The sequence below is a fragment of the Vipera ursinii genome, assembly GCF_947247035.1.
Source record: "Vipera ursinii genome assembly, chromosome: 5".
NCBI lineage: Eukaryota > Metazoa > Chordata > Lepidosauria > Squamata > Viperidae > Vipera > Vipera ursinii.
Genome location: NC_139518.1, coordinates 69,216,200 through 69,236,557, shown reverse-complemented (window position 1 = coordinate 69,236,557; position 20,358 = coordinate 69,216,200). Strand labels below are relative to the sequence as shown.

Below are 20,358 nucleotides of genomic sequence, written 5' to 3'. Positions count from 1 at the left end.
TTCAGCCTACTACTTACACAAATAATTAAATCTTAATCACATGAAATAATACTGAACAAACTTTCCAGAGCTCTCAAGAAATGAAACATCTATAATATAAGGCAGGAGTATTAGGTATGTTTGCCTCTTTGGCTTAAATATAAAAAAAAGATGGGATAAAATCATCATCGTCGTCATCACAACATCATCATTATCAAGAGAATAAATCTGGGATTCCTCTACCTTTTCCACACCTTTCCACTGAACATTTTGTTTATTTCTTGTTGCCCCTTTCCTGCACTTGATAAATCTGTAATTCTTCATATCAAGCCAAGTACATAATGCAAAAGTACTTTCCCACTTTTAACTTAATATTAACGAACTTTATGGATATTGTCCAAACCAGGGAATATGTAAAGCCTTATAATTTGAATAAGTCTCTTTCTCCAGTTCACATTTCATATATTAAAACAACAGTTAGCTAGAGCTTTTAAAATGTTCTCTAGGGCAGCGTTTCCCAACCTTAGGAACTTGAAGATGCGTGGACTTCAACTCCCAGAATTCCCCAGCCAGCTGGCTGGGGAATTCTGGGAGTTGAAGTCCACGCATCTTCAAGTTCCTAAGGTTGGGAAACGCTGCTCTAGGGAATGGGATAAATGAAAAAAGTAACTGTTTAAATTAATTTCACTTTAACATCATAAGAACAATCTTTAAGACCCTTAGCCATTACTTTATTATTGTGTTATCCACATCAAGAATAACTAATATTTTTATGTTAATCTTAAATGGTTTATAAAAATACATAGACATAGAATCCTGTAAAATATGTTCCAATAAATTCTAATTACTTTGGTTTATATTTTGCTAATGCATCTGGACCAACATACTGCTATTTTAAGCAACCCAGAATATTCTCACAATAACTCAAATTATTCAAAAATCTGATTAGCAATATGCTAATTAATTGTCCTTTACTTTTCCTGCAAAAAAACAACAACTGAAATCTCAAATAAATTAAAGAACCCACATTTAAACTGGTTTATCACAAAGTCTGTCACATAAGTAAGAATCAAGATTGTTCTCTTATCCCAGCATATTCCAAGTGGGTCCTGCAGTCCTGAATTTAGGGAGTGCAAGACAGCTATGACTAAAAATAGAACCAAGGCCCTGCCATGAAATCAAAGGGGTCGTAGCAACTTTTTAAATTATGTCCAAAGTTTTTTAAATTTTTTTTTTTATTTTCACTTCATAAAAAAATAAACTGTATAAGTCGAGATATCAGTCTGAAATTAAAATTCATTTTACAATTACCTTTCCTCAGGTCATGAAGTACTTTAAAATAAGACATTTTTTTCAAAGATCCTACAATCCTTTATGGACTTTTGTCTGTTACCAGGACTGAAAACTGATGATGACGATGACGATAACAACAACAACAATAACTTTGTCACTTTGAATGTACACCAATCGGCATACATAAAAATGAAATTTCGTTACATACAGCTCTCAAAGAGCCACCACCTCCGATATACATTCCTTGTTCGTGGCCAGCTCAAGTTTCAGAACGTCCATTTTAGTCTCTAGGGAGCGAACGGTGGCGAACAGGACAGATGGAAACGGAGCTCCATGTGGATTAGCCCTCAAATTAGCTTCTATTCCTGCATGACAACCTCGCCTCTTTTCCTTTTTCTGATCCTGTCTCTTCCACCTTTTCCTTATGGGGGCTCCTTTTCGCCCCTGGAGCACTGCCACCACCTCCAAAAGCCTCTTTCCCTTCCTCTGGGCCTGCTGACAGCTTCATCCAGTTCCTTTGCTCCATAAACCCCAGGACCTCTCCTCCTCTGCCTCCATCAGAAATAGCCCTGATTTGCAATAGAATGCATCGCTGTGCCAGCATCAGATCTTGCTGCCGGCAGAACAATTTCAAACAGCGCAAACGGCTTTTAATAGTTTCACCAACAGTTCCAAAACACCTAAAAATTCACCATACTAGCAAAGATTGTCGGTCGTATGTTACCTTAGTCCCACCACGTCGCTCAAACACATCAAAACCTTCCCGATCATGTGGCCTATATCCCTCCAAAAACTTATTTTATTTTATGGATTTATGATAAGGGATGAGATATGGGATGAAGAGATATTTGTTTGTAATTTTATTGGGGGTGAAGAGTTACTGTATTTGTTTATGCTTGTGACGAAGATTAGAGAACACACACACACACACACATAATTTTTATTATATTCTTTCTTTTTCTTTTTTCCTTGCACTTTTTATTCTTTTTACCATTCTCTTCTTCTTTTCTGTTTAGGGTTTTGTTTAGTTCTTACTACTGTAATCAAAATTCTTAATAAAAATTATATTTAAATGCAGGTTGTGACCTGAGGACAGCTGGACTGTTTCTCATAAATAAACATCCAAGATCATTGGCCCTAATCATAATCTGTGGACCTTCATCACTACTGCTTAAGCAACAGCTGGAAACCATGAGAAGGGAGGTCCGTTGCCCAGCTTCACTGGTGTATTAATTATGGCTCTTCTTAGATCAAGCTGGCTTGGTGACAGCAATTTCTGCTTTGACCAACATTTGTTTAAATTACTGTAACCCACTCTACAGGGGCAACCTTTGGAGATGATGCAGGAGTTGCAACTGGTCTGAAATGTGGCTGCTAGAGTGTTGACAGGATAATTCTTTCATAGTAGAGTAACATTACTACTAAAAACACTGCACTCATCATCAGAAGGAGTCCGAGACCAATTCAAAGTGCTGGTGATAGCCCACAAAGCCCTAAAGGGTATAGCATTGGCTGATATTAGATGCTGCCCTGCTAAAATCCAGTACGAAAATCCTAGGAAAGCCTGCTTAGAATCTCCACATTAGTAATGGGACATGGATCAGGCAACGGGTCTTCTGTGTTGCTACTCCTATATTATGGAATTTTTTTTGCCTCCAGACATTCAAGTAGCCTCTTCCCTCTTTATAATCTTTATAAAAGATTAAAACACTACTCCCAATATGCTTTTAACTAGATGTTTCCAGCAGCTGCTCCTCAGGATGTTATGATAGTGGTCCCTCTTTAGCTGCTGAAAGACCTACAGAAATGAAGATCCCTTGTTCTCACTTCACACAAAAGGTAAAAAATAAAAACAAAACAGGTCTGCACTTTGCTTCTTGCTCACTGCCTGCTAAAGAGCAGACGAAACTTGAGCCTTCCTCAGATAACTTCAATTACTGAGGGGGACAGTTAAGCCGTTGAGCCACCATTACCCTTGCCAAATCTTCCAAGGGAAAATATGAAAATAAATCGCTTCAGATGCCGAAGAGAAAAACATGAGATGGGATCACAGAAGGGTGAGAACGATCAAGAAAAATGCATACTTTGAATGTATTTTCAAATATGGTTGACTTCATGAGATTACTGACTGAACGCTGCACCTTGTTCACACCACATTTTTAACCACTCATGCTGCCACTCATTTCTATTTATGGATAATAGGTTGCCTGTAATTTGTTTTAGAAATGGCTTGACACATCTGGCTAGAACACACAAGCTCTCATCTTGCATCATCTCATCTTGTAATATTCCCTGCCTGTAGGAATTTTCAATGCTGCAGTAAATGTTGCTTATACATAAAACAAAGTCTTTACGTGTGTGTGTAAACATGTATGTGTGTATGGGAAAGAAGCAGGGACTGTCCTTCTTGGTCTTCACAAAACAAGCTTTGAAATCTAGGGAGCCACTGGATTGCTTCATTGCCTCTAGTGTAAAGAATCTCTGAATTAATATTTATTATGGAGAAGCTTTAGAAGGAATTGTGCATAATTTCAATTATAAGCTCAGCATTTGATTATGACGACACTTGTCCTTGATGAATACTTAGAAAAGGCAGAGGGTAGCACCTATCTTCAGAAACATAAGCCCATGGGGCTCACAAAAATATTGTGACCTTCCTCTTTATTACTGGTGCCGCTGCCTAAAAGCTGATTGCTGGAGGAAGAGAAGGAGGAACAGGCACCTAATGTAACATTTCCTTAATATTTCTGCATCTGTTCCTGCAACAAAATAAGGCTATTGGAAACTATAATGGATGTATTAAATATGTTAGGAGGAGATAACACACAAACAGTAGGAGAGAATAATATAAAACTGCATGTCAGGACACACTGGACATTTAGCTGAATGCAAATATTATAAACACCATCTTATTATTTTTTATTTATTTTATTTATTTTTATTACATTTATATCCCGCCCTTCTCCAAAGACTCAGGGCGGCTTACAAGCTTAGCAGTAGCCTTCATTCTATGTATATGCCTGCTTATTAGGGCTTTCACACACACACCCCAAGAGGCATTATTACAAAGTCAGCTTAATTGCCCCCAACAATCTGGGTCCTCATTTTACCTACCTCGGAAGGATGGAAGGCTGAGTCAACCTTGAGCCTGGTGGGACGCGAACCTGCACTAATTGCAGGCAGCTGGTGTTACTTAAGGAGGCATTAGCCCACTGCTCCACCAAGGCTCTAGATTAGATTAGATTATTATTAGATCATGCTGAAGTATTCCTATGAAAGATAATGCTCTGTGCCTTCCCCAGTATCACCCTTTTTACAATGGGTCATCAAAAATCAAGTTAAGTTAAAGGTACTTTTTACTTAAAACCAGCCAAGATTTTATTTTGAGCTTGGTCTTGATTTCACATGCATCAAGCAATTATACCTGAGTCCTGAAATGTGTTAGGATATTGTAAAATATCCTTTGGTTTCATTTGGTATGTAAGACACTGATACTGGGCCATGATGAATTAATCTTGTCTCTGTGCTAATGATAATTAAATGTTATTGATCTGTCAGCCTCCCCTGTTCTGTCCCAAGAGGGGAAAAAAAGCAAAGATTTTTTTAAACACAATATGCAAAATAGCGCAACTGCACATCAGCACATTTCAACAAGGCAGCTTTAAGTTGTTATTTCCTAGAGGAGAGTCTAGAGGTCATGAATATTAGCAGCTGGCAAGGTAATCTGCCTTTCTAGAAGGAACCATGAAGAATAAAGATTTAGCATGGCTGCAAGTATTATTAAGAATATTTTTTTAAAAATGAACATTGGACAAAGCAGAAAACAATAATTCTATCATCCTCTCCAGTGGAATTATTCTATTCAAGTACTTCATAAATTTTATCGAATGATAAGGGGTATTTAGCTTTTCTGGGGTAAAAGTTGTCTCAAGTAGGAACAGCTGTAACGAGGGGAAAAATCGATGAATATTTGGGTCATAAAGTAAAAGATGGCGAGAAGGAACCAATTGTAAACATTTGAGTAATGAGTCAGCAAACAGAGAGGGAAAGAAAAAAATGGATGGAGCGGGGTAAACAACTCTAAACACTTTCAGTGAACATAAATCTGGTGAGGCAGAAGCCTATGCATGAACACACTGATTTCTTGAAGCTCTTCTTTTACACAGAAAATAATAATAATAATAATAATAATAATAATAATAATAATAATAATAATAATAATAATAATAATAATAATAATAATAATAATAATAATTTAATATCTATACCGCCCTTCTCCCGAAGGACTCAGGGCGGTGTACAGGGCAATAAATACAATAAAAATACAGTATACAAAAGTTAAGATAGAATTAAATATTAAAGCCCAATTACAGTAAAATTAATTAAAATTAATATTAAAAAACCCCAAACCCCTCAGACCAGGCCGGCTTGTTCAAATAAATAAGTTTTTAGGTCACGGCGGAAGGAGCGAAGGTCAGGAGCCATCCGGAGCTCAACTGGTAAACGGTTCCAAAGGTCTGGCGCGCCCACAGAGAAGGCCCTCCCCCTGGGGGTCGCCAGTCGACACTCTGACCGACGGTACCCTGAGGAGGCCCTCTCTGTGGGAGCGCACTGGACGAAGGGAAATTGATGCCGGCAGCAATATCTGGTTTGTTGTACACTTCTTTGCAGATAATACAATAATGTTTAGATGACAGTATCTTTACAAGATGAGGCAGGGTTATGCAGTAGCCTTCTTTTGCTAGCACCCAACAATTAAATCAGAATGTATTAACCAACCATCTCTTTTGTCCATACTGGGAAAACAGGATATTGAAAACAAGCTCAGACTGAAACTGGTCACTATACTTTTCAAGTTCATGGGAAATGGCTATTAAGAGCTTATCTGGTTTAAATAGAGTTTATGGAGCGGCAGAAATGAGAGATCTGATACGACAGGAAAATGTATGCACACAGTTTTGCTTGATAAAGGACTGTATGCAGTTGTGGGATTCAGCTGGTTCGCACCACTTTGGCAGAACCGGTAGCTAATTTTTTGTTGCCCAGGCCCAGAATGGATTTCCAGAAACGGCATCCACACAGAGATCCAGTTGTTCACATATTTGAATCCCACCATTGACTGTATGGATGTCTGAAGCCAAACAACGGCACACAGATCCACTACAGAAGTGGTGCACTAAACTAACTGTACAATTTTCAAGGTAGTGTTAGAATTATAACTGTCATGCCTTAAACATGGTTTCTGTTTCTATTTTGTCAAATCAAGTAATAAATTGTGGTAGATATGCATTTTTTCCTTTAAAAAGTAGTATCACACATTTGCATCTGTAACAGCTTTTTCTTTCAGGTAAGCAAACCAGGCCGCAGAATTTCTGCCAGACTTTTTATTTACTATAGCCCTTTGTATTACAATATGTTCAGTTCTTTTCTCAAGTGTCCTCGGGAAGCTTACCTGGGAGTGCTTGTGAAAATCACCTTGCACAAGGCTGAATACTTTCCACATAGACACAGTCGCCATTAGATATAACTTGCAGTTATTCTGAAATTCCTAGGCCATTTCCTGTACAGGTAGTCCTCATTTACCAACCACAACTGGTGGTTGGTAAATGAGGCTGCCAACTCCATGGCTAAGTGCTGAAGTCTCTAACTGAAAAATCATATGAATCTGTTTGATTTATATCACTTCTGCTTTCATTGTTAAGCAAACCATTGTGGTCATTAAATAGGATACCATGTGACTGCAACTTGCAATTTCACTTCCACATTCTCCATTAATTTTACTTGTGGAAGCCATTGTGAAGCTCACAAATGGTGATCATGTGATTGGGGGAAACTGATGGTTAGAAATGCTTGCCAGTTGTGGGACACCTGAATCACAATCATACAGCTGCTGGACACTGTAACAGCCATAAATGTGAGGATTTGTCGTCACAAAGCTGCATTTTTTTTCAGCTACTGTAACTGTAACTGAGGGGTACCAGTATTGCTAATTATTTATTTAAATCAGAGTATTTCATTTTTTAAGATGTGTGGACTTCAACTTCTTCCTTTTGCTGGTTGGAGAATTCTGAAAACTGAGGTTCACACATCTTAAAAGTTGAGAAACACTGGGCTAAACTATAGGCATTTTGTCTTGTTGGGTTTTCTGGCCAATTTCAACTTCTGAATAAAAGTTTACAAAAATAAGTTGATTTTGCCCCAAAGTCCAGGGAAGTGCTAAAATCGATATCAATATTTGTATTGTTAAATACTTCCAGCAGAAATATTTACACTGAATCTGTCTCCTGCTATATCTGTTAACTCCCCCTATTCCCATCATTTCATACTGCCTCCTTCAACTTCAGGTTTGGTCACCACGATGTAAAAAAGATGTTGAGACTCTAGAAAGAGTACAGAGAAGAGCAACAAAGATGATTAGGGGACTGGAGACTAAAACATATAAGGAACGGTTGCTGGAATTGGATATGTCTAATTTAATGAAGAGAAGTACAAGCCGGGACATGATAGCAGTGTTCCAATATCTCAGGGGCTGCCATAGAGAAGAGGGAGTCAAGCTATTCTCCAAAGCACCTGAAGGCAGGACAAGAAGCAACGGATGGAAACTAACCAAAGAGAGAAGCAACTTAGACCTAAGAATAAACTTCCTGACAGTTAGAACAATTAACCAGTGGAAGAACCTGCCTCCAGAAGTGGTGAATGCTCCAACACTGGAAGCTTTTAAGAAGAGACTGGACAGCCATTTGTCTGAAATGGTATAGGGTTTCCTGCCTGAGCAGGAGGTTGGACTACATGACCTCCAAGGTCCCTTCCAACTACTATTACTACTACCACAGTTTATTATTATTATTATTATTATTATTATTATTATTATTATTATTATTATTATTATTATTATTATTAATAATCACACTCGCCTTTTGAGTACCTCTCTAATATACCTCCTCCTTTCCATATGTGGATCTCTTAGTTTGCATATCCCCAGTGCTCTCATTAATTCTGCTCAAACCAGTTGCACTTTTATTTTGGATTTCCAAATTCCTGTGGAGTCATGTTTCCCATTTTTTAAAAACTTTGTGAGAATACTGCAGACGGAATAATCATTGTTGGGGATTTGGGAATGGAAGTACATACAACATGAAGTTGCCCAAGATGGGAAACACTGCAACGCAAGAATGAAAACATGAAAACTAGATTCTAGTTTCTCTATCACCCACTACAAGACAAGCAAGTAATGAGGAATCATAACATAACACTTTTACTTCAATGCACTTATATTCTCCTTTAAAAGTTGAGAGGTGAAGGAAGCCAACTAAAAACATAATGAAAAGCTACCTCCAGTGAGGTATTGGTTGAGATAACTTGCTCTGTCCTGAGCTTTTTGTAGTTTAATGAACCATTCCAAATAGTTTTGGCTAGACTCCATCCCTTATTAAGAGCAAATGCAATGTAGTAAATCAGGAGATGGAGCTGCATATTGCATCTACTATACATACTGCAGCAGGGAGCAATTCTTCAGTAATGTAGAGTCAATGGGATGAGGATAGGCCACAACAAGTGCCCAATCCATGATCAAATGGATTTGGGACAAAAATGTCTTCCAGTCTATCAGAAGTAATGAGGAATTCTAGCTGATCAAATAAGGTGTTTTTGTTTTTGTTTTAAATTGCTTTTTAAAAAAATCAATGCATGGAAGCCCACAAAAAGATTGTAGCCACAATATAAAACAATATACTAGCAATTCCAGAATGACAACTCATTCATTTTTGCGAAATAAACACTGGGTGTTTTTTTTTAATAAGGAAAATTTAAAGCTTTCATATCTACTGAGTATTTGATTTTCTTTAAAGATTAATATTCAGAATAGTAAGTGTTTATTGAGAATTACGCCTGCACCTTTATGAATAGTCCAATGTTGGCTCTGTTTTGTATTTGAAAGCAAGAGGAAATGTCGGAAATGTCAGAAATGTGCTTCTGATAGACAAACGGACCGGGATTAGCTGAATCCTATATAATCTAGCTATCACAACTCATCCCGGTCAGAGCTTGTCTAAAAAGCAAGAATGGAGTTTTGGAGAGCCCTGTAAAAAATTTTGAACAATCTGAAATGAATTGTAGGTAGGCCTTTCCAGTACACCTGTCCCATGTGGAAAGGCTTAAAGTTCCTAACTTATGAAACAGGAGGAACAAGGGCCCAACAGAAACCTCCTTACTCCCTCCCAGAGGTTTGAATACTACCTACCCTGGCATATTTCTGGAAGGCCTTAAAAAGGAGGTCTTCTCTAAGCATTTTATATTTTCTGCTTTTATCAGTGATTGGCATTTTTTTTTACAGTTTAATATATTGTACTATTATAAGCTCGACTGTGTTCCCTGAAGCTATCTATGGTTGTGAAAGTTGGACCTTAGAAAAGCAAGACGAGAAGAAAATCGACTCGTTTGAGCTGTGGTGCTGGAGAAGGCTCCTGTATATTCCTTGGACAGAAAAGGTGACTAACAAGCAAGTACTGGAGCGCATAACACCAGACCTGTCGCTAGAAGGCAAAATCCTGAAACTGCATCTCTCACTGACTTTGGCCATGTCATGCAGGCGAATTTATTGGAGAAAGCAATTGTCTTTGGAAGAGTTAGCGGTAAAAAGAAACCAGGCCGTCAAATAATATGATGGCTGGACACTATCAAAGCTGATACCAGCCAGAGCATAGAAAAACTCAAAGGAATAGTGCAGGGGTAGGCAACCTTGGCTCTTTTATGACTCGTGGACTTCAACTCCCAGAATTCCTGAGCCAGCCATGCTGGCTCAGGAATTCTGGGAGTTGAAGTCCACGAGTCATAAAAGAGCCAAGGTTGCCTACCCCTGGAATAGTGCAAGATCAAAAGAGACGTGGATCCACAGAATAGCCAAGAGTCAGGCTTGACTGAGTGGATAACATCATCATTATTATCAATATATTATACTATGTTTAAAATTATTTTGCTGTACATCCACAGGAGTCAGTCCTGATTACAAGAAGTTATTCAATACATGAATAAATAATAGATTCTCCAGTTCCCTGGACATTATGGCTGGTGATATTAATAACACCCAACAATCAACCTTGACCCCTGGACCCTTCCTTTCAACTTCTAGTTCAAGGAAGTAACATGGGAGTAAATCTGATGTAATTCTATTTGGGATGGATAATTAAGAGAAAAGGCTCTAGTATGCCTTATAACACAATAGATAAATACATAAAGTCAGGGCTTTTTTTGTAATAGAACGCTCAGAACCTTTTTTGGATGGAACCTTATAGCGTAGGCAAGGTGGGTTGTATGACATGTGTGAGTTCCAGCACCTTTTTCTTTTACAAAAAAGCACTGCATAAAGTTCTAGGTAACTTGGGCAAGCTCAAGAAAACAATAAGTACATAGAATTTCAAAAGGTATAGTTACTGCTAATAGTAGGATAATTACAGAAACAACTTGTAAAAGGAATTTCTCATTTTTCCTTATTAGTGAATTGGTTAGGGTGCAATAGAATATTTTGAATGGACTAAGTTCTGATGCATAAGATACCGTGCAATAAACTTCCCTCTTGTATTTTGATTATTTATGTCTAATATTCCTTCTATTATTTCTCAGCCTTCCCTTAATTTCTCATAAACTAGGAAGGACATATTTTTATAGAGAAATAAATATTCCAGCCTCCTGGACCTGTGATGGTATAACAACTTCATGTCATATACTTAGGGACTCTATTTTCATTACTTATCTTTGTTTTGGCATTAAAAAAGGTAAAGGTTCCCCTGCACGTGTGCTAGTCGTTTCCGACTCTAGGAGCTGATGCTCATCTCCGTTTCAAAGCCGAAGAACCAGCGCTTGTCCAAGGACGTCTCTGTGGTCATGTGGCCGGCATGACTAGATGCCAAAGGCGCACAGAACGCTGTTACCTTCCCACCGGAATGGTCCCTATTTTTCTACTTGCATTTTTATGTGCTTTCGAACTGCTAGGTTGGCAGAAGCTGGGACGAGTAACAGGCGCGCTCACTCTGTTACGCAGCACTCGGGATTCGACCCCCCAAACTGCCGACCTTCTGATCGACAGGCTCAGCGTCCTAACCCACTGAGCCACCGCGGCCCTGTTTTGGCATTAGTTTTATTCTATTTCCTACTTCTGATTGATCTACCTTTTTCTAGAGACTCCTGCACACTGCAGCCTACTGCAATAACTGATGGACCTTTGCTGTTTGGTGGACACATCAGTACAGGAAATATTGTTTTAAATGTTCAGTATACATAAGCCACTATTATCAAGAACTCTCCAAAACTACATAGGTTCAAGGATAAAACAATAATTTGTCAAACTATTACAAAAATTAAAATAATGGAGTGTCCATAGACATTTTAGAGATACAATTTCTAGGTTTTTCTTTTAGGATAGATAGAGAACAGCATTCAAGAAAGACACAAACAAATATCTTATTGATTTGGATGGATAGATAAATGTTAACAATTATTTGGGGTGCCTCTGAGCTACAGCTCATCCTAAATCTTGTTATCATTATCATTATTTATTTATTATTTATTAAATTTTTATACCGCCCTTCTCCCGAAGGACTCAGGGCGGTGTACAGGGCAATAAATATCAAAATGTAAATACAAAAGTTAAAAAAGAGTTAAAAAGAATTAAATAATTATGCCCAATATAATACAATAATAAAAGTGTGTTAAAACTAAATCCAACCCCAAACCCATCAGACCAGGCCAGATTGTTCAAATAAATAAGTTTTTAAATCGCGCCGGAAGGAGCGAAGGTCGGGGGCCATCCGGAGCTCAACCGGCAAGCGGTTCCACAGGTCTGGCGTGCCCACAGAGAACGCCCTCCCCCTGGGGGCCACCAATCGACATTCTCTGATCGGAGGCACCCTGAGGAGGCCCACTCTGTGGGAGCGCACTGGATGGAGGGAAGTTGATGCCGGCAGCAGGTGCTGCCGTAGGTAATCCGGACCCATGCCATGTAGGGCTTTGTAGGTCATAACCAGCACCTTGAATCTCACCCGGAGGGCAACTGGCAGCCAATGCAGCTCGCGGAGCAGAGGTGTAACATGGGAGTATCGGGAGACCCCCAACACAACTCGTGCAGCTGCATTCTGCACCAGTTGAAGCCTCCGAGTGGTCCTCAAGGGCAGCCCCATGTAGAGAGCGTTGCAGTAGTCCAAACGAGAGGTCACGACCTTCAGATTATTCAAGGAACAATGGGCTATAAGAATTGCTGTATTAGTAGCAGACATACAATATGACATTGGTTCTTGACATTATACATATAGGCCTTCTAGTTCATGTTGTGTTTACCGTTTAGATCAATGTAACAACTTCAATAACATCTTTTTGACTTATATATCTCATTCAAGAACACCTTCAGTCTAATCTCTTCACCAAAGATTTACACTTCTACCTCATATTCACTATATGATTAAATATCCCATATTTAAACTCCTTCCTCTTCTCTTTTACCTTTTATTTTTACCACAGCTTTCCTGACTTTTTCATTTTCCAGTTTCATCTATGTTTGTCTAGCACTAAAACTTTTTGTCTATTTCAGATTGTGGGAAACTGAAATTTTATTTTCTATTGCTTTTCAAATACAAACTGAGCACCTATCTGTCTTTCTTACATGCCCAGACAGTCCATAGGAAAGGAGGTAAACTGCAAACATATAAAATGAAATGAAATAAAATAAGAGTGGTGAATAATTTATAACTGTTATCATTTCTGAAGTTGCTGATTAGATTCTAGTCCTTTCCATTTGATTGTAAATGTAAGTCCCAAAAACAACCTTCTACCACAGAACAACCAAGAACAACCTTCTACCGTAGCTTAATATCCACTACAAGATTTTGAGTAGCCCACCCATAACTTCATAATAATTTTCCTAAAATGTATGGGCCCAAAGACAGATGACATAACAAAGCAGAGGCAAAGGGCCTACCTCTTAATGAAAAAACAGGAATGTCAAGGTACTTTAGGTTTTTTTTTATAACTATTGATGACAGTATAATGATCTTTCAGCCATCAATGGATTTCTGAAACTTGAATTTGCCTGCAGTCTCTCACGGGAAACAAGGACAATAGCTGACTTCCAGAAAGCTTGAAAACCTGAGTGTCACCCTGTCTTAAAACAGCCCAGTAATTTTTGGAACTTTATTTTTCCATAATGCATACTATTTGTTTGGAGGTTCTAGCAGGGAGGAACAGCTATCATTGACTGAAGATTTGTACATTCTTTGTAGCTGGGATGGTGGTTCTTTTCCAATGAGTGTGCAGTTTCCTTGCATGAAGATGTGAGGAAGGGAGGAATACCTAGCTAGCCAGCAAGATGAACCAAATCAACCGTGATGATAAATGGAGTTGATCACCAGGGTTGCTTCAGATGGTCCTCATATTCATAATGCACACTCTCTCAGTATAGCCTCCAGTAGGTATGACCGTTGTAATAATTATAAAGCCAAAGAGATAGGACGTTCTGAAACATACTCTGTTCAATCAACTGGCAAGTGCAGTGGGTAAGCTGTTTTGGTAACTTTTAATCTTTTAACAGAACTCATGGCAAAATCAATTATTTTTCAGTGGCGTCAGCAACCCTTTAAACGTTTGAACACTGCTAATTCTTAATTTTGTGAGGGAACATCATCATGTAGAAAAAGCGTCACAGACACCATTAAGCAGTCAAGTAGAATGAAAAGTATAAACAGGGCAGTTTGAACCTATAGTTCTCAAATGTTACATTACATTTGCAGTAATTTCATTGAAAACTGCCGTCATCTTGCTAATGCATCTGCTTCACTATAGCTAACCATTCCATTCCATTCATTTTTAAGGCTACTATTTCATTCAGAGCTTTGCAGTTATTTTTCATTTTAAAAGGAAAAGAAGATCAACATAAATCTATATAGCCTATAAGAAAGAACATCTCACAAAAAAGACTTGTATCATTATAATGACGGTTGTATTCCCTAGAGCCTGTTTATATATTTCAAGTTTATCTCTGTATCACTTTAGTAATCTTGCAAAACAGATGAGGTCACTTCTTCCTAAGTCAAACCACTGGTCCATCTAACTTAATAAATGTCAACAATAATAAACAGAGTCCAGGATTTCAGGAAGTAGTTTCTCCTAGCACAATTAGAAAATGTAGGATTTGAATCTGGAACCTTCTGTATGCAATGCTTGCAGATCCACAGACCTTCCCCAGTGCTGAGAGAGTGACTTGCTCAAGGACACCCAATGTGTTTCACAATGACTGGAATACAGATTGTACTATCTCAATTCTAATAAAGCTCGTACAAACAGGATTTTTTAAACCCAAATCCACCTTGTTGAATATCTTATAGAACTCTTCAGTCAACTTTAGCTTAGATCTTCTGCTTTAATATCTCCTGCTTTAATCTCCAGACTACACTAGCACATGATTCATCCACTAATAATGCTTTTTGAATGTTTCTCCTGATAATTACAGAAAATCTGTTAAAATCCCAAGAAAAACATAACAATGGGCTTATTTTCTAGGGGAATCATGTTACATTAGTTCAATGAGGTCAAATCTGTGTTCATAAAATTTTATGCTTTTTTTATATTCTAATACACAATACAGTAAAGCACCCAGGAGTCTTGCAGTCTTTAACTCACTGGTGACTATGTGAAGTCCTATTAATAGGAGACACTGCACCCCTCAAAATGGTACGAACACAGCAAATTAAAATACTTATGATAACATAAATTTATTCCAGATGGTCTACAAAAGCAGAAAGAAGTTTCCCCACTTTTTAAATAAATACAAAGTTTTAAGGACATCATTGACAGTGTCAAACTAGTCAGCTGAAATGGGTGTGGTATCTGCAGCACCAACAGGTACTTTTGGAAAAGATTACGGGGAACCACAGCAGAATTCCCCATTCCTCCATCAAAAGATAGCTAAATGTTCAAATATAGCCTGGTTTGTCTCGCATGCTTAGAAAGTGGAACTTTCAATCACTGGATCTGTAGGGCATTCTAATGTAATATGCAGTGTGAAAACAAATGGGTCATGTGATACTGAAGGCACTTCATTTAATAAAGTAGAAAGCAAGACTGGTATTTAGATACTTGTTGTCATTGACTTGGTCCATGACTGGCTGACATCTGTGTCCCATGTGACAGCAACAGACTGGCATTCACTGCACATGTCCTTTCAATTCCTGTCATCTGGGTTTGTTTGTTTGTTTGCCGTTCTATACACATTCTACGCATTCTGCATTATTTCCTCAAATATGAACCTTTCAGTGGTGCTCATAAGGGGCACCTTCTCCTCACAAGTATATTTTGGAATGAATGCTGGATTCAACATTAGGGAGAGATGATGACTGAACACTACTTCCTTTCAAAGAGCTACCGAGACTGAGTAACCCTTCTCTAGACTGCAGAAAATGTAAGTCTCTCTCATACGTTTCATCCGCTGTTTACATTTACCTCACAGCTGATACATTCTCTAATTTAATATGCCTTTTGTGTCTGCCCTGGTAACTTTCCAGTTAATAAAACTATTAAATAACTGCATAGTGAACTGCAAATATGCCTGAGGAAAAAGCTCAGCAGCCTTTGTGTTAGCAGTACACATAAATATATTTTTCTTTTCTTTAAAAGCAGCCATTTAGTAAAAAGAATGTTATCGTCAGCACAGGGACCTGAATTTGAAGAACTGTCAGAGAGGACTACAGAATCCTTGTTTAGTGAAGCAGCAATCTTTTGTCTTTTCCATTTATTAATGATTCAATATTGCAGTAAGCCAGCAATTAATTAATATGATCAACACAGCACTAGATATGTAGAAGACATCCTTTCTTGAGAAGGGGCATGAATATATATTAATGTTTGTGCATATGTATCTGTACATATTTACATATACACATACACAGATATACGTAGACATACACAGATAATTTACTTTCATTACTGTAGTTTCTTGATAGAACTTTCATTTTTCATTAAATAATTCATAACAAGGCCTGCTAGCAGGTAATATAGTTGTGTATTATTAAGTATTGAGCATAGCACTTTTAAGTTACCCTCATTTAATTCCCTAAACTAAAAGGAATGCAAGATTAATAACCAGGCAAGCAGATTCACCCAGAGACAATATGTGAAGTTAATATACTCACCATTAGCACTGCAAAGTTACCGAAGTGAGTACTATGAAGAGTGGTAATATTGTCTGCAGAGCTAATTATGTGGCACCCTTCTCCCCACCAGCCTCCATGTCCATCTAGAAGGTCAAAAGCCCAAAAGACTGCAATGGGGTTTATGCCCTGGGTAAAGTGCTTCAGCGTTATAATAAGAGGACTGGTGAGGTTTCCGATATTGCACCCATCTGCCAAAGGAACAAACTGAATTAAAGCAATGAAGCGGAAAATGCTTTATTGCTATATGCTCTTTATAGAAGCCCATAGCAATTTTTGTACACATATAAGAGACATTAAGAGAGCAAAAATCCCTCTCTTGGTCTATCAGCAGAAAGCAACGTACAAAGTTTGGAATAGTTAATATTGCCTATAATTGACATTTTATTAGGTTAATCTGCAAATAACAGTGCTACTTAAATGCCCTGAATAAGAATGATTGTTTCAAACAACAATAGTATATTTAAACAAATATCTTTGATAGAATTAACATGAGAGACAATTTCATAGTCCAAAAATTAAATTATAACCTTCCAAAATGTGAATCCAATTCAGGATATAATGAAATGTTTAACAGATCATGGTCTGAATATTACACCAAAGGAGAATATGTAACCCATTACTTTCATCAACAAAAACGCTTGTTATACTGTACATTTATCATTTCAAGAAGTAGACTGATGACTATCAATGTACATGCAACAGGACTGAGTCCATCCCTGCTACCAATCTTTTTAGGATCCGGACTTTCTATGGCTATAATCAGAACTAAAAAGCAACATTCCATTTCCTCCTCCTTCACACAATCCTTTTTTTTTTTTTACTTTCTGATAAACTTCAGCAAGCCACAAAAGAGAATCCTATATTTACAATTGCAAAAGCTTCTCAGCTGTATAAGTTTCTTTTTAAAATATGAAAACACCGGTAATAAAAAGACACATTTCTCTTAGAGCAGAAGCAGTTCTCAGATCAGCATACCTGCGTGCTACAATGCACCACTATACGAGACGCTCTCATCTATAGCTAGGCTTTAGAATTAAAAAAAAAAAAGCAAAAACGAATCCAAAACACTTACCTATTTTAATGAAGACTACGGGTGTGCCAATGAACCTCTGATTCCCATAACCTGCAAGGTGAGACGAGTTTGCAGTGTTGGGAAAGAGTTTTCCATTCCGAAAGGCAATAAACTGTAGCTTGCAAGAGGAGTTATCAACAGATTGCCAGGCTGCAGATGAGGAGAAGACAGACTGTGGCAAATGAACTGAAGCTATTGCCACAGCATTCTGTACAATGAGAAGGGGGGGGGGGGGAGAGAGAGAGAGAGAGAGAGAGAGAGAGAGAGAGAGAGAGAGAGAGATGGAGAGAGAGGTGGAGAGAAAGAGAGAGAGAGGGAGGGAGAGAATTTAAAATGCAAATCACAACAGGGCTGCTTTCATTATATTTTAAACTCCTGTACGAGAAAATGTGTTCTGCCTCAATTTTCCAACATGCTAGAAACAACCAAAGGAGCAGGAGCTGTAACCATGGGAATAGGGCTGGTACAGTGCATATTAAAACAGAAAACGTTTTGATTGAATGTGAGGATCTTTATGGTCAAGCTCCCTGCTGCAGAGGTGAGAATGGTTCTTACCATGCCTGCTAGAGGGTCCATCAACACTGCAGATCTGATTTAAAGAGACAACCTCTTCCAGGTTTTCTTGTTCACTTAAAACAGAATCAGACAACTTACAGTAAAATGTTATCTTTTTGAAAGGATAATTACAGGAGACTGAAATGCATTTTATTAGTATCTAAAACTGCATCAGGGAATGGGCCTAAATTGAGGTATGCAGTGCAGTCAGTTTCATGTGGGACTATGATTTCATCCTTTAAAAAAAATATTCAGTTCCCTAATGCAGACATGCAAAAGCACACATCCTTAACCCTAATGTACTAGAAGAAACAAGGAAAATTCAGGCTATTAGAACACAAAAAATACGTAACTGAGTTGTAACTGTCTTTTTAGGTTACTGAAACATGTATGGATTTGCATTATTAAATTAATGATTTCCCCATCAAGTAGGTGTTTTTCCCCTTACAGAAATAATAACCTTGTTGTCATTAAGGCCAGACATATATATGGCAGTAGAGTTAAGGCGGGAGACACAGAATGTACAACATTGCCTGAGATTTACAAGCTCTTGTGTGAAAAAATACAACAGCAGCATAAAGAATGAGTAGGCTTCATTTTTCTGATACTAAAATGCGGCACCTGTAGTATAATACTGTCCCACAATTTTAGGAGACAGGATATTTTAGAAAATAGCAATTTATCTCATCAAAGTTTTACAGTTGCACACACATGTACAACATTAAAATAGCAACTACAGTAGCAAGCCGTTTTCAATAAAACAAAACTCCATAATCTCCCTCCAATGATAGGGGGGACATATAACAAGGGTCTTCAAACTTGGCAATTTTATGACTTGTGGACTTCCAACTCCCAGAATTCTTCAGCCAGACAGGACTGGCTGAGGAATTCTGGGAGTTGAAGTCCACAAGTCTTAAAGTTGCCAAGTTTGAAGACCCCTGTCATATAATAATCATCATGAAAGAAGGGACAAATCAGAGCTTGAGTTATTGGAGTTGTGATACACAGAACACTTTTCCGTTAGAAGCCAAGGAGGCAGTGCAATCACCCACTTAATTTTAAGGCCCTGATCTATTAGAGAGACATTTTACCTCACATAGCAAGGGTACCACCATAGGACAGTAAGTATCTATTACTAAAGATTATTATGCAATATAAAGTTGCTTTCTTTTTTATTTTTTTAACCGCAAACACCAGAATACTGGTCTCCATATTCATGATGATTACATGTGAACTCATCCCACAAAAGTATGAAATTTTGTAAAAATCTGTATTTTTACCCCAAAAGCCTCTACCTATGCCTAAAGTTAATTTGGAGTTGCTTAACACAGACACCCAGCACACAAAGGTCACAAGCTATTTAACTTATATGATGATCAATGAAACTGGATATGCCTGTACTATACTTTCATTCAGGGTGAATGCAGCAAGTAGTAGTCAAATTTTTAATATGATAAATTTTGCCATCACTACCATGAAAATATGAATCCGTGATTAGGGGGTCACAGGAATATGAAAACCTCACTGAATTTGATTTTATTGTATTTTTTCTGCTGATCTATAGATATGTCTACTTGTAAGTCTTACTGATTCATTTGCACACTTATCTCACCTGAAATCTGGAATGTCTTACCGTTTTATAGACAAGTATAAGATGAGCAAATAACTTACTCAAAACCTATTTCAAGAGCTAAGAAACTACCTTATAAATGGACAACTGAACTAGTCAGTCACAGTACTGAGATTCATGTCATACAGAAATTGGAAAAACTGCAGAAAGTATTCAAAAAGAAGAATGCACACAGATATTATAAAGCACAGTGAACCTGGTTTAAAGTACTGAGGGCCAGTGAAGCAGTTTGTTAAGCAAAAAACCTTTCAGGAACCAGTGGATTCATGATGCTGACTTAAGCATCCCCTAATAAGGGAGAATATTTGTAGCTCAGGGTTGACATGAGGTGTCCTTAGTGCTTTCTGAGCTTGTTTTCTTGCAGACCTTTCATGACCCAAACTAAGTAATATCATCAGGACAGACTGGGGATTTTGTTGGTCTATATAGCAACACATGTCATCCATCTTGCTGAGCAAGTATCCCTATCTGAGCTGGCAAGGGTTGTCCTGGATTTGGTGCTGGGGATTGCTAGTCTGATAGTTATGAACATCCATGCTGGTCTGCTTTGGTTGAGATTATTCAGGACTTTATAACCACCATGACCAGCATAGGTCTTTCTTAACTAGTTATTGGCGCAATATGTGAGGCAAGTCACA

At 37.9% G+C, this 20,358-nt stretch overlaps 1 protein-coding gene across 1 annotated transcript in view; it reads right to left on the bottom strand.

Annotated features, from left to right (window-relative positions):
- The window catches only part of ADGRA1 (adhesion G protein-coupled receptor A1), a gene marked incomplete at both ends in the record, with an annotated part of 473,204 nt that overhangs the window by 89,825 nt on the left and 363,021 nt on the right, over positions 1-20,358 (bottom strand). The window contains 2 exons of the mRNA XM_083363639.1: positions 16,443-16,651; positions 17,536-17,743. Of these exons, the coding sequence (XP_083219765.1) occupies positions 16,443-16,651; positions 17,536-17,743 (417 nt within the window). The remainder of the gene's footprint in view (positions 1-16,442; positions 16,652-17,535; positions 17,744-20,358) is intronic.